This window comes from Calonectris borealis, chromosome 1 (assembly GCF_964195595.1).
Source record: "Calonectris borealis chromosome 1, bCalBor7.hap1.2, whole genome shotgun sequence".
Classification (NCBI taxonomy): Eukaryota; Metazoa; Chordata; class Aves; order Procellariiformes; family Procellariidae; genus Calonectris; species Calonectris borealis.
The window spans coordinates 6,881,915-6,896,139 of NC_134312.1; the positions used below are offsets into that span (position 1 = coordinate 6,881,915).

Genomic DNA, 14,225 nt, shown 5'->3' on the forward strand with positions numbered 1-14,225 from the left:
TCGTTCATATCTAGACTAATATAGTCCAGCATGTTTCTGCGATGGGTTAAAACAGTCCCTGAGGCTGTAGCAAATTTGAAAAGTGGAATTGAAATGGACTCACTATTGATCTGGAGCCAGTTCAGTTAGTATGTTGGGGTGACAAAATCGTTGTTGAGGTCTCCAGGAATCTTGATGAAATGTCAAATCAAGCTACGTTAATCGAAATGCAGCAATTGTGGTGACTGCTGAAAGAATGTAGATTAGTTTGGGCAGGCGGCTCAATTCATCAGCTCGCTTCCCACACTTGCTTTTTGTGGGTTTCCTTTTACTCTTTGATTACCTACTTAAACATTTGTCTGGATTTATGGGACACAATTACCTGACTTAGAGTGATGCACCGAGGTTATCTTATTTGAGGGAAAATGGAGGGGTCGACTCCCAACGGATGGAGGAGTCCTCTGTCTTTTTGGCATTAGTCAGCTTTCACTAACATTTCAATTCCTCATTCTTCCTCCCCAGACATTCTGTCACCAGTGAGAGTTTCGCTTTAAAAACAAAAAGTACTGCAGCAGCAGAGGAGGTGGAGATTTTCTGATTCAGTAGGTGACTACTTGGTGATGCTGCTAATCACAGGCAAAGCCAGAATTAATCCTGCTAGTTTAACATACTAGCATACTCTGTATGTACCTCCTCAGCTTTATTAGCAAGAATCGTCTATTTGGCCCTATATTTGTGTTTTAAAAAGCTTTATTTTTTCTCTGTCCTCCCACCCAAAGACTAGGACAACAGTGCAGCTGAAGAACACATTTCTCTCCTGTGTCATTAATGGTCATTGCTCTTGGTACAGTTTGGGTTGGGTTTTTTGTTTGGTTGGTTTGGTCTTTTTTTTCCCTTGTAATAATAATAATAATAGTAATAATAACGGTAATGGTGTTTTGCACATGCTTGGTGCTTTCTGCTCTGAAGTTTCCAATCTCCTGCCCAAAGGAGGAGGAAGTCAAATTACAGATGAGGACAGGTTGAACACTGGAAGGGTGAAAAGGTTGTCCAAGGCTGTCCGCTGGCAGAATTGGGAAGGGAAGGTGCATTCTGAGTGAGTCGCAGGGTTGTGATAGACAGTGATGAACTTTTGTGTAACGCTGCTTCTCAAAATGAAAAATTACTTTTCTTTGCAGAAAATGGACTTTGGCATTATTTGCTTTCTTGTCCACCTCAAATGAATGCTCAAAAGATTAAATGGTGATGAGGATGACAGAACAGTCTGTTTACGCCTGGAAGTGCTCTTCCATGAGTTCTCATGAGCTCTAGTTGATGCAGCAAAAGGTTTCACTCTTCAAGCTTATCTCTTGCCTTTCATAAACCTTAGAATAACAGAAATGAGAGATGTAAAAATAATGCAGTCTGCCTCATAGCAAAATTGCTACTCGAATGATTAAAAATATTTATCCTGATTATAGAGGTACCTAGAGATTTAAAACAAAAATCAGAATCTTCATGACAGGGTCTTTGAAAATTGATAAGAAACATCATCCCATCCTCATGTAACCTGCGGTTTAAAATTCAGACAAAAAATGATGAATGTGTGCAATCAGAAAAAGATAAATAAAGGGAGAGAATGCCAGATTCCTCTGTAAGCTTTATAAATGAAGGTTCTCGATAAGGGAGAAGATGAAAGTGTAACAGGCTAATGTAGGTATAACATTCTGTGTAAAAAGACAAACTGTGAATCCGAATAACAACTGAATGATGAAGGCTGATGCCACCAATGCAGCACAGAGGTTGTATGTTGGAATTTGGCTGAGTCAAGGAAGCTAATAAAGAGACATAGGATGAGGTGACTTGTCTCACCCCCCTGGAAGGTAAGCATAGCCTGAGCTAATTGTTCTTCTGCCATCGGTGGAGGTGTCTAAATTGGTGACGTGAATGGTGGGTGTGCTTGCTTCTCTTCATTCGCCTTTCATAGATGCCATCTAAGTGACTAGTTTAGATCAGTTGCTTAACTTTCAGGTGGCTAAAACTAGCTAAGAAAAAAAGGAATTCAGGTGATGGGAAGTTCATAGCAGAAGACTGTTCCGAATGCACTTAAGAGAACAAAGTGAAGGTCAGGAAAGCTGTAGAGGAAAATGCTGAATTGTCAAGGTAGGTAAGAGTAGCTGCATCTCAGTTGTGGAGCGCCTGCCTGGAAGGTGCTACAGCTGCCTTCCAACTCACGGTAGATCTCTTCTCTATCCCTGAGGCAGTCCTAGAGATCGAGGCTGAGATCTGCGAGCTGATGGAAGTAGAAACAGGAGTGCAGTGCTAAGAGTGATTGGAGTCATGTGAACAGATAAGATCTCCTAGAAGAAAATAGGGGAAAGGAAGAAAGGAAAAGCGTGATGAAGCTCCTCGGGATATGGCAGTAATATTAAGAGGAAATGATCTAGTGGAGAAAATGAGGAAGTGACAAGATTTACTAAAACCAAGGAGGGTATGGAGGAACATTTATTATGCCTTAAGGAGGTAACAAATAATCAACCAGAGAACAGCATAAATAGAGCATCTTGGCTTTGGCCAGCAGAAGGTCTGCAGAGATTTAAGGGAGAGGTGTTTTTGAGTGGAAGGAAAGAAGTTAGCCTGAATTGTCAGAGAAGAGTCTTAAGTTAAATAGTTTGGTGAAGTTGATTTAAGGTGAAACCATAGGGATGGTCTGTGAAGGAGAGCAGCTGGACAAGGACCAGATGACTTGATAAGAGGGTTTTTTTCTTTACAATGGGGAAAGCGTATCATTCTGACACTGAAGATGGAAGAGGGCAGCAGTGCAAGGTAAGCAAGAGCCATAAAAGAACAGGTTAAAATGATGGTAAAAAGAGGTTATGAATCAGAAAAGTACGCAGGCTCTAAGCACAAATGAAGAAAGCTGATAGAAGAGAGGCGCTGAGAAGCCTGTGTGTTAGGACTGAAAACAAAGTGTGTGGGACCCATGCTTTAACAGAGTGAAGGGATATGTGTTAAGGCAAATTCAAGTGGAAAGAAGAGGGAGCATTTCAAAGCAGATGCATAATAGCAGGCTGAGTACAGCAGTAATTAGCCAGAGCTGAGGCAGAGCAGCAGTTAGGCGAGCTTTGCAATTACAAGTGGGAGGCCCAGATATGAAAATGAATTTTGAGCTTCCAGAATCAGGGAGATTTGAGTCCATTATGAACAGAGCATTTTTAGTCTCCTGGGGAAAAGAAAGCTGAGCCAGACCAACCATTCTGAATTACCCGAGCAAGCATTATCCCCCTAGTTAGTGCTCGCAACCGAGGAGCAGAAGATTGGGAGTTCTCGTCAAGCCCTGCCATTGTCTTTACGATGCGGCTTAATTTTGATGCCTGCATACCCCGTTGGGGACCAAGAGGCTGAATTAATTAACATTTAATGTACCTTGAGATCTTGAACTGGAAGGAGCTGTAAAAATACAAAATATTAATATTGCAACTGTCCTAGGCTAAGCCCAAGGAGATGAGTGTTTCATAGCACACAGGACCAGTGCACGTGAACTCACATTCAGGTGTGCGAATGCGGTAGGCATCTAAGTTTGGGGTTTGTTTCTGTAACCAGGCTTTCTGTTTCAGCTTCACATTTGCAGATTGGGCTAATAGTACTTCCTAAGAGACTGGGAGGTATGTAGATATTACACTGAAAAGTGTCACAGTAATAAATATCTTCACTCTCTAAGGTAGGTAGATAAATAACAGATTGGAAACTGCATTGCACCAAAACTGGCCAACTGCATCCCAGTGAGTAAAGAAATATTATGAAGGTAAAGGGGAAGGCAAAGGGAACGGGAGAGGAAAGGGGATACGAAGTGTGATCAAAGAACTAGTTGAAAGTGAGGTAAATGTGTCAAATAAATAGTAATAATAAAATCCTAACAAAACGCCTTCTGACATTTGTTCTAACCTATAGTTCGTTTTCTTTCCCGCCTCCGTTCTGTGTCTCGTAGGTTTTGTTAGCTATGACAATCCAGTCTCTGCACAAGCTGCTATCCAGGCTATGAACGGCTTTCAGATTGGCATGAAACGCTTGAAGGTTCAGCTGAAACGCTCCAAAAATGACAGCAAACCTTACTGATCTTAACCCCAGATGCTTACTGCTCTTATTTTAGCTTTCTTAGGGTAAGTCCCATGAGCAAACCTGTCCTCTGCAGGGGGGGTTAAGAAAGAACATAGAGCCAACCTTCACCAAGAGACAGTTATTTTTACAGTTACCACTTCCATTTCCCCACTTGTCCTTATTACACTTGGCTCCCACTTCCTTGCCAAGTAATTACTGAGTTGTGTTACTGTATTTTGTTTTGCAGCATAATTTATCTCCTTTTTAAAAAAAAAAAAATTGTCTTGAAATTCAAAGCAACACACACACACACACACACAAAAAATGTGCAATTTAACTCTGTGAACCCTGGTGCCATTAGCACACAATAAAAGTTGTTCTCTATGGATGGATCGTATTTTACCAGGGTGGCACCAGCAGTTTATAGGTTAAACAAAATGGCCTCATGCCAGTTGAAGCACTTATTTTGCAACAAAAATTGAAACAAGTCTTTCCACTACATCAACTTGTTTTTTGAGAAGATTTGATTTTTTTTTCAGTTCGAATCAATGTATTGTTATATATTAGTCTGATTTTACACTGGTCGTCTTTATATTTCACTTTTTTTTAAGTTCTTGTTTTTTTGGAAAGGATTAATGTAAAAAAGATTTAGAGATCTGTTTCTAAAGCTACAGGGTTTAAAATAAAAAAAAATAAAATAAAATGAGTGACAATACTTGATGTTTCTTGAGAGATAAATTTAATAATAATAATAAAAGAAAGCCACAGGCCTGTAAATTTTATTTGTAAAAAGCATTTCTATTTTTATACAAAATTTTTACTGCCTCAGAAATAATGGAAGTTATTTATTGCCTATTGTTAACTTATTGGATACCTAAAGAGCAGCTCTCTATGCTAGCTAGATCCTTTGAAGTAGTCTCTAGAGTAATTGTGCCAAGAATGGGCGCTTTTTCACTGTTGAACCCTACACCCTTTACAGTTCATGCTTTTATCCTCTTGTTTGTATTTGTCTGGTTATTTTGTTCGTAGTTTCCATTACCTAGTTTAAAGTTCAGTTGTCTGACCTTCCCCCCCCCCTCCCCGTACCTTTCTGTTACATTTGTAGAAACTGGTTCTTTCCTCTCTTTTCTCCCCAAAGAGGAATCCATTCTCTCTGACTCCTTTCAGATGGATTCTTTTGGGGTTCCATTGTGCTCTTGTTGACAAGTATTGTAAGTTAATGCAAATTATGTGAACGGCTCATAGACTCTACTGATAAAAGATTTGCATTAGTTTTCTCCTGCACCCATAAAAGTGATTTTGTTTGTGCTGCATAGATTCTATGTAACTTTTTTTCCTCTTCCTTGTTTTTTCCCTAGACATCTCCATGCCCGTTAGCCCATCGTTTGCCTAGCATGTCCCTGTGGCGTCTCAAAAAAAAAAAAGTTTCATCGTCCCGTCATTGTTTCTGATGTCTTTCTGACCTCACATCATATTTGGTTCTCCTACTGACCTTTGATCTAGTTTGACCTTTGAAATTTGCATGTGACCTCATCTAGCTATGAATTCTGGGAAGTCAATGTGAAAAAACATTGCTGCATTCATGCAAGACTGAAATTTATTATTAGATAAATTAATGATAGGATTTAAAAACAACCTGTGGCAAAATGTTTTTTCTTTCTTTCCTTTTTTTGGTTTTCTTTTTTCCTTTGGGTTTTTTTTGTTTGGGTTTTTTGTTTCTTTTTTTTTTTTTTTCATTTCGTAAAAAAAAAAATAAAAAAAAAAACAGACTTGAAAGTATTATACAGGGATTGGCATTCTGCCTGGTCACTGGTGACAATAGCAATATGTGTCCAGAGGCACAGAATGTTGGTTTCTAACAGACTACTTCCAAAACAGTTTGAGAAATAAAACTGTCTGATTTTAAGTCTCTAGAGGTCTGTAATAGTTTTTACATTTTTCAGGCAGTGTAAAGTTTTTTGATAAGGCCATTTTAGGTGGCTCACTTTCTCATTAAAGTATATATATAGAACCACTTTTTGTAGATTAGTATAAGAAAATATTTACCCTGTTTTAGGGCAAATGCTACCTACTTGTGTCACCTTTTGCTGAACTGACTCACAGTTAGACAATCCATGGTTTAATGCACATGAAATTACCTATATTTTATACTGTTTCAATGTACAGAAGAAAGGTTACTGTAAAATGTGTTACGTTGGTGCTTCTGTGAATTAAGTTGTGGTTTCATCATGAGTCTTATGGTCTTAAGTGTTCTATGTTTATAAAAGACGAGTTTAAAATTGGTTTACTTGAACAACAAGAACAAAAACAAGATTCAAAAAAAAAAAAACAAAAAAAAAGTTGTTTGCTTAAAAAAAATGAATTTCATGTGAAAAATGAAAAAATATTCCAGAATAAGTTTGTGTTGGCTTGTGACGCATTGATGTCATTTTTTTATTGTGAACAATTTAGATGTGTTTGTGTTCAGCAAAATGTGATCGGTTTTTCTTTTAAAGAAAAAAAAAAATCAGTGAAACTATAGTGCCAAATTCCAAAGGTACTTTCTTCCTAGAGCTTCAGTGTGTTTCTTGTGTGAAGTAATTTGATAACATGGGTATTTTATTATGTGTTTTGTATAAATCCCTAATATTTAAAGAAAAAAGAGGTTAAAAAGTTTGTTAACTTGCTATCCTGTGGTCTTGTTGCCTGAAATTGTTATTGTTTGTTATTTCTCTTTGATGTTTTTTGTAAAACATTGTATAAGTGCCCATGTTTCACTTTTTTAACCACTCTGCACACATCAATGCTGTGAAAGCAAACCTCACTATGTATTTTCTTCATATTGTATGGAAACCTCTAAGGTGAGAAAGTTTTGAACTTTTAACCCTTTCCACCCAGAGCTGTCTTGAGTGTTAATACCTTTTATACATTCACCATTTTGCTGTTTATTTTTATATATATATCTATATCTATAAATATATATATACTTAGTTTTTTGTGGTTTATTTAATACATGGTTGAAATCAGAACAATGCACAGGGCAGATCTGAAGGACAAAAATATTTTACTGCTGTCTAAATTTCTTCTGTATCTATAACTAAAATTATTTAAAACCGTAATTAACTTGTGGTTTTCCTTTTTAGATTTTGGGGATTTTGTCTTTTCTTAAAGAGCTTTTAATATGCTGCTGGAATATGCTATTCAGTATTAATAAAATAAAAGAAAAAGAAAACAATTCTTTAATTATCTATTGTGTGAGCCACTCCCAGACAGGAGTGGTAAGTCCACCATTTGAAAACCTTGAGGAGAAAAAAAATAATATTTTTGTAATTTAAATAAATGAACTTTTGCTTAAATCAGATGCACTAGATCTTCCTGGGTGAAAATTCAGTGTGCACTGCAGTTAAACTACTTTTTATGGATAAAGTTTACATACACTGTAATGTTTGGTGTTCTCTGCCATTATTTGTAACGGCAATATATTGGCTTACTCCTGCAGACACTCGTATCGAGCGGAGTAACTTTACTCGTACAAGTAGTCCATGGGAATATATTTGTGACTGATGTGGGTGTTTGCTGGAGGAAGCTCTGTGTAAGGAACCAGAAAAGAGATGCTGGTAGCCCTTTTCACTGCCTTGTAAGTCTGATTAGATTGCATTTCTACCGCACAAGTGGTGACCAACAACCAAATTTGGTTTTTTGCTACCGGTACAGAGAATTCATTGCCAATCCAATGCGTGTGAGCAGCAGTACCTGCTACTGATGATAAAGTGCCATACATTCTTCCACTTCCTATTTCTATCCGATTATACTCGAAGCCGCCTAAAATTAAAAACGAAGCCCTATATGAACAACATCAGCTGGTGCACTCTTGTCTCTCATCCCCAACTTAAATGCTTCTTTATGTAGAGCCCTGGGATGGAAAGGACTAGCCTCTAGTGATGCAAAAAAGTTTCCTTCTTATAGCACATGCACTTATAAATAAATGATCTATACTTTTCTCACATGTTTTTACTACTGCTGGGGCCTTCCTACACCCTTTGAGGGCTATTTTGTACTACTTGCAGCAATTTTGCATATTCAAAGTATCATCTCACATACGTTATATTATATATATGTACATATATATATATAATATGAGATCATCATTTGGATTGTTTAGACTGTTTCACTAATTTTTCTCATTGTACCCACCGTATAAATTTCCGAAGCTTTTTTAGATGCCCTAGTGTGTCCTGCGGGTTTATCAGTCCAGTTAGAGCGGTGATGCCTTTGGTCCTCAGGCAGTGTAACTCGGTCTCGGGCTGCCCCGAATTACGCTACAGGGGACATTGGCTTAGCAGTGGGAGAGGAGGAATGTTTCCGTACTTCCAGGCAACTGAGATGGGTCGTTGCTGAGAAAAGTGTCCATCTTGAAATAAAAATTTTCAAAAAATAAATAAATTTTTTCAAAAACTAAATAAAAATCGAGTACAAAACCAAAAACTCAAACATACACCTCCTTGGAGACAAATTATCTACCAGTTCTCTTTCAAAATATTGAAAGGAAAAAGCTGCAAGGGTGCAAGGGCCTAATAAGAGAGGAAGAAAAACAAGGGAAATTGCTTTACAAAATTCTAATCAAAAGACTAGACTAGTTTTTTCAAACAAATTAGCTAATTGCAATGAAATGGCAGTCCTCAAAGGAGTAACAAGTTCATCTTTCTTTCACCATAGGGGTTACAGTTCCTTGGCTTGTGCTACTCTGGAATCATTTTACTGTTTCTGTTTTTATTATCTTAAGTGCTAATTAACAAAAGGAAAAAAATATCCTGTAGTTTCATTACCTTTTTGGATAATGTCATACAAAAAAAAAAAAAAACAAACCTATGTATTTGTGTTTTTTTTGTGCTGTGAGAATTGTTGTTTGTAGATTAATAATACTATCATTTTGTTTAGAATTACAAACTAGTTTTTAAGTATTGTCTGAGAAAAGCCAAAGTTAATGCAATCTAGTGGAAACTGTAAGACCATTTGAGTATTGTTTCTGTTTTATTGATGCATTTGGATTTTGTTGTTTGATGGAATTTGAGCCAAAAAAAAAAAGAACAAAAAAAAAAGAAAAAAAAAGCAGGCTTTCCTATTTCTACAACTTGATTGTACTTATGCATTTTGTACCAGTGGAACTTTTTATACTGGAGATTAAAAAACAAATGGAAATTTTTGTGGCTTACTCTCGTGGGCCCCCTCGATCATGACTGATTTTCAAGTTTGATTTCTGGACGGTAGAAGGAGAGTTGGTTTTGTTTAGAGAATTCAAAACTTTGGCTTGATTTCTTTTTTTCCCTTTGCTTATATTTAGTGTTTAGAATTTTGTCTTAACAAAAGCGGTAAGTTTCACTTTTTATTCTGTATCGTGCAGTTACACAATAAGGTAATTAGAATTAGGAGTACTCGGTCACTTTGCGTGGATAAATGTATTAGTTAAAACGTTAGGGGTTTGCTTTTTTGCTGTTTAGATCAGAGTTTTTTCTGATTCTTCTGTCCTCATTGTGAACATAACCGTGTAGTTGAAACAGTCAGACTTATTTTTGTAATGTATGTTATTGTGTGATGCAGTTTTTTGCTTCTGTCTCCAATATTAAACCATTTTCCTAATACTTGTCTCTCTACTTTGTGTGTTGTATTGTTGGTGGTCATTCTGTGTTGGTAATACATCTACACACCTCACTGTTTCACGTGCCTGTTTTTTTTTTCTCTATTTGTTGGTTGTGTACAAAAGATACAGTCGATTCCACCTAAGTGAATATCTGATTGGGGGGCAAAAGAGGATTTGTACATTTTAGACATGTTACCGTTTCTTTGATTTTTTTTTTTTTCTCTCTTCCTCCCCCTAGTCATGCCTTATCACTTGGATAATCTATCTGAGCAGGAAGCGTTTTAAATGAGTTTCCTGCAAAGTCATATTGAAGGTAGCTTTCGTTAGCCTTCTAACCGCAAAAGCTTCTGCACACAAACACACAGAAGCCACCTGAAAAGATTTTTTTTTTTTTTTGCTGTGACATTTCAGGCAGTCTGGAAAATGCGGATTATGGAGATCAATTCTTCCTAGTCGTTAAAAAAAAAATATAATAATACTTTGCCGCTACTTCACAGAAGCATATGAAACATTCAAGAAAAGGAGGATATAGCCTTGGGATTTCTTCCAAACTGCACAGCAATCTGATGGCATATGGTGTTAGTCAAACTCTCCTTAGAAACTAATCACGTCCTAACTAGGGCTGTGAGAGCCTGCAAAAGCCTACCAGGTGATCGAGCTTGTTATGTGCAGTTATACATATAATAATTAATAAAACAAAATAAAATCCGAGTGAGCACAGGAAGACTTTCTATTAAAGCCAGTGGAATTTAAGGGGAAAAAAAAAAAAAGAGAGAGAAATAAATGATGGAAAAAAGATCCCCTGTTGTTCAAATGGGTGATATTTTTGCTGTGGGCTTACAAAGCGGATCATTCTCAGCATTGGCTAATAGTATTACACAAATCTCAAAAGGGACAAAAGAAATACCATAGCACTTTTTTTCTCATTATTTTTTACAGTTGGCTTTTAGCTTTTTTTATTCTTTCATTTCCTGTGATTTTTTCCTCCTCACAAGAATCTCTCTGCTCTCCCCCAACCGGTGTCTCCCATGATGAAATAAAAGCTGCAAAAGAAAAATCTATGTTGTTCTGGTTTACAAAAAGTCTCTCTTCTCTCCTCTGTTTGATCACAGATACAAACCTTACAATTTGGAGAGGGGGGGAAAAAAACAAAACCAACCAAACCAAACCAAACCAAACCCAAGGAGGAGAGAGAAGCACTGGCGAGTGCTCTCTGGAATTCAAGCCATACGCCCCCGTCCCTTTCCTTCGTCCCACTTTCTGTGATGCTCAGGAATCGAAGACCACTTAAAAGTGCTCTTATGAGACCCAAACGACACTCCTCCCTCTTGTCTCCTCTCCCCCGGTCTTTCTGGCACTCTGGCTTCGGCTCACACACAAACCCACCCCCCAAGTAACGTCTTGCGAGGCCACGGCGCGCTGGGGGTTTCCGCGTGGTGTCAGCAGCGACGTTGGCTCCTGCCTTTGGAAGAGTTTTGACATTTTCTGGTGGCTCATGAGTTGGCCTGGTTGTTATTGCTCGATTTTTTTTTTTTTTTGCTTTTTTTGCTTTTTTCACTTTTCCATTTCCATGAAAGGCAAATAAGCGATGAGTCTGGAGTCCCAAACAAGCTCAAATGTCGTCTTGCAGGGTCTGTTGTCAGAGGTCAGGGGTCCAAGCAACTCTTAAGTTTAAAACCACAGAAGCCTGTAGTGGACAGCCCAGGCAGGAAAGCAGAAAGCGATGGTCAGACTGTATCCTGGGTCTTTTGCACCTCTAGAGTTTATCATCCCGATTCGGATAATTTTGACACCAGTGGATTCAGTTGAGTAAGTCTTGACTTGCATGAATGATAAATCAGAATTGGTCTCTGGGTTTTTTAGGTTGCTGTGAATGTTTTCTTTTTTTTTTTTCTCCCCTCTTTTTTTTTTTCTCGAAAACTTGGTCTTAGGAAAGAAACTAGAGCTTTGTGAAGGGTCTTTTCTTCCAAAAATACAACTGAAAAAAAAGACTTATACTGCAGTTGGGTTTCTTTTAAATACTCAGGGCTGAAAGATACAGGTTTTTGCTTTCTTTTTTTTTTTTTTTTTTATTTCAACAATGGGGAAAAATGAGTTCCTTAAAGCAACGCAGCTGAACAGTTTGTCCTGCTTAAATGCATGCTTTTAATTTCAATTATGTAAGGCACCTTGCAGTGTTAGCAAAATGTCTCTTTGTTAGCTATATGTGTATCGCCATGGGAAATTACCAAACTGTCACAAGACTTGCTGATTAAAGAATAGCCTGCCAGAGTGTGTGTGCCTTTGCCCAGTGTGACTCTTAGGTATTAGGCTAAGGAAAACAGTTTAACAAAATGTAGTGTGAATCATTCCTGATAAGTGAATAAAGCATTGTGACCAAGCAATCAGATTATTCACTTATCAGGAATCGACTGTACTGATAGTTTGCCTGATTGTTTTTGTTCCTCATCTCTGTTGTAGTTTCACTACTTTGCTGTGTTCTGTTTTTTCTCTCATGCTCTTAGCAAAATCACTGGGAATATCCCTTCGTGTGATCATGAAACATGCTACTGAGTAACAAATAAAAAAAAAAAAATTTTTAAAATATAAAAATGATATCTTAACAAAATCTATGCACTTGCTATCAGGAACACAATACTGGATGTGTCTTATATATATTGAACTATAATAGTATTCGATTTCTTAAATAAAGCTTAAGAAAGGATTCTGTTGTCTGTAAAATTTTATGAGCATTAAATGGAAAAAAAAAAAAACGTGTTTCTAGGGTTGGGCGCTTTTTGTTATATGAAATCTTACTGGGTACACGGTCTTTAACCATGCCCAGGCAAATGTTATATAATTCGCTTGATATTTCATTAATAACGGAGACCTTGAAAATTAGGCTTACTGAAGTGTGGGGAGAAAAAGTCTTACCATTCAGTGACTCGCAGCAAAAGATACTAAAATGAAGAGATTTCTAGTTTTTCTGTATCACAAAAGTGAATGTGCCTGGTTTTGCACTAAAACTAAGAAATAGCTAAAATATGTGAATCAGAAAATGTAATTAAACAATGCTATATTTCTTCCACAAACAATACTATACTTCTTTTTGGTATGTGACTTTTTTTCCTCCTGGTTCTAGATAAGCTTAGAATAAAAAATGAAACCCCATATGCTCAAAATCACAGATTCAACACTCGAGGTCAAAGCATCTTTTAGCAGAAGATGTGTGGCTTACTGTACGTTTCTTCTATCTGAGCCTTCTCTTAGGAAAACATTTTCACATCAAAACCCATGAATTAAATGGGAGTTCAATAGCTAAAACTGCTGAGTACACTGAAAAATTTATTCCTTCGATGGCTGTACGTTTGCCACAAAATTGTAGGTTTCGAACAATCAGAATTTTATGGAAATACCCGTACTACTTGTATTTAGCAAACTTTCAATAATGTCAGCCTTTGGCAGAAGGATCCAGGAGAGTGGTGGGGGTTGCTTTCTTTTTTTTCTTTTGAACTGCATTACTGCCTCACTTTTCATATGCCATTATATTATCTGAAAACAAAAAAAAATTAAATTGTGAAAAAAAATCTATCCGCTGCTTGTATCGTTCTCCTCTATTCATACGTATTTAGCAACCGTGACCGAGCTCATCCAGCAGCCGGGTGTGTCAGACTGACAAGCCCGACCGACGGCTCCCCCAGAGAGGCCATGGAGGGGATGGACCTTGGTGGGCAGCAGGATGGTCCTGTCCATCCCGCATCTGCACAGAGCTCAGGTGGGGACCCAGCCCTGGTTTTCAGGGGCTGCTGATGTAACGCAAATATTAAGTAATAGCAACCATTAGCTCATATTTGTATTCCCTCTGATTTTCCTCATTAGCAGACTTTCTTTTTTTCCATTAAAGGGAGCTGGAAAGTTGCAGTCATTTTTCTGAATCATTCGCCCCTGTTGATAACCTAATTGTTTTACATGAATGCTAATATTTCCCTCTCACACATTTATATCTATCAGCTAAATCAGCAGTAAAGTAAACTCTTCTGGGATACATTCCTATATCAATTAGCAAGGATTTATGCTCCAAAGCACCATTAACATTAATGGGAGTGTGCTCTTTAGCATAAACAATTGGCGATAGGTCTGGTGGACTTTATTTCATAAACAAAGAAGCATTTGAATCTTAGAGAGTGGTTTCCTGAAGATGGTACTTCAGGGAGCGATGTCCCAGCCTCCCCGGGCTGCTCTGGGGCCGTCTCGCTCGCAGGACGTGCATAAATTATTGACTTCCCAGCAAAAGGAGACGGCATCGGTTTGGAGAGTGGGCTAACTTCTGGGACAAAGTTTTGCTGGTGTTTTCCCTTCTGAAAAACCTGCCGGAGAACACACCGGGCAAAATTTTCAGGATTATCTCGCGTCCCTCCGACCAATGGCTTGAAAATTTTACTCTTGGCTTACCCGCGTTGCGTGGTGCCACAGGGCAGAGAGCACAGAGGTGTTGGAGGGAGGGGTTTTGGAAAGAGGCAGAAGACCGGAGATGAAGTCCTGTGGGAAAGTAAATAGTGGGTTTACAGCTCCC

The 14,225-nt window shown here is 37.9% G+C and overlaps 1 protein-coding gene across 6 annotated transcripts in view; it reads left to right on the top strand.

The window, feature by feature from the left end:
- CELF2 (CUGBP Elav-like family member 2) overlaps positions 1 to 6,427 on the top strand; it is a 565,219-nt gene extending 558,792 nt beyond the window's left edge. For 4 of the 6 annotated variants that reach the window (XM_075143348.1, XM_075143357.1, XM_075143364.1 and 1 more), the window contains 2 exons: positions 3,947 to 4,118; positions 5,415 to 6,427. In XM_075143348.1, coding sequence (XP_074999449.1) covers positions 3,947 to 4,074 — 128 coding nt within the window. In that variant the 3' untranslated portion in view covers positions 4,075 to 4,118; positions 5,415 to 6,427. Of the gene's footprint in view, positions 1 to 3,946; positions 4,736 to 5,414 lie in introns of those variants that run through there. The other 2 variants (XM_075143385.1, XM_075143378.1) reach the window with 1 other exon arrangement.
- Positions 6,428 to 14,225: the final 7,798 nt, after the last annotated feature.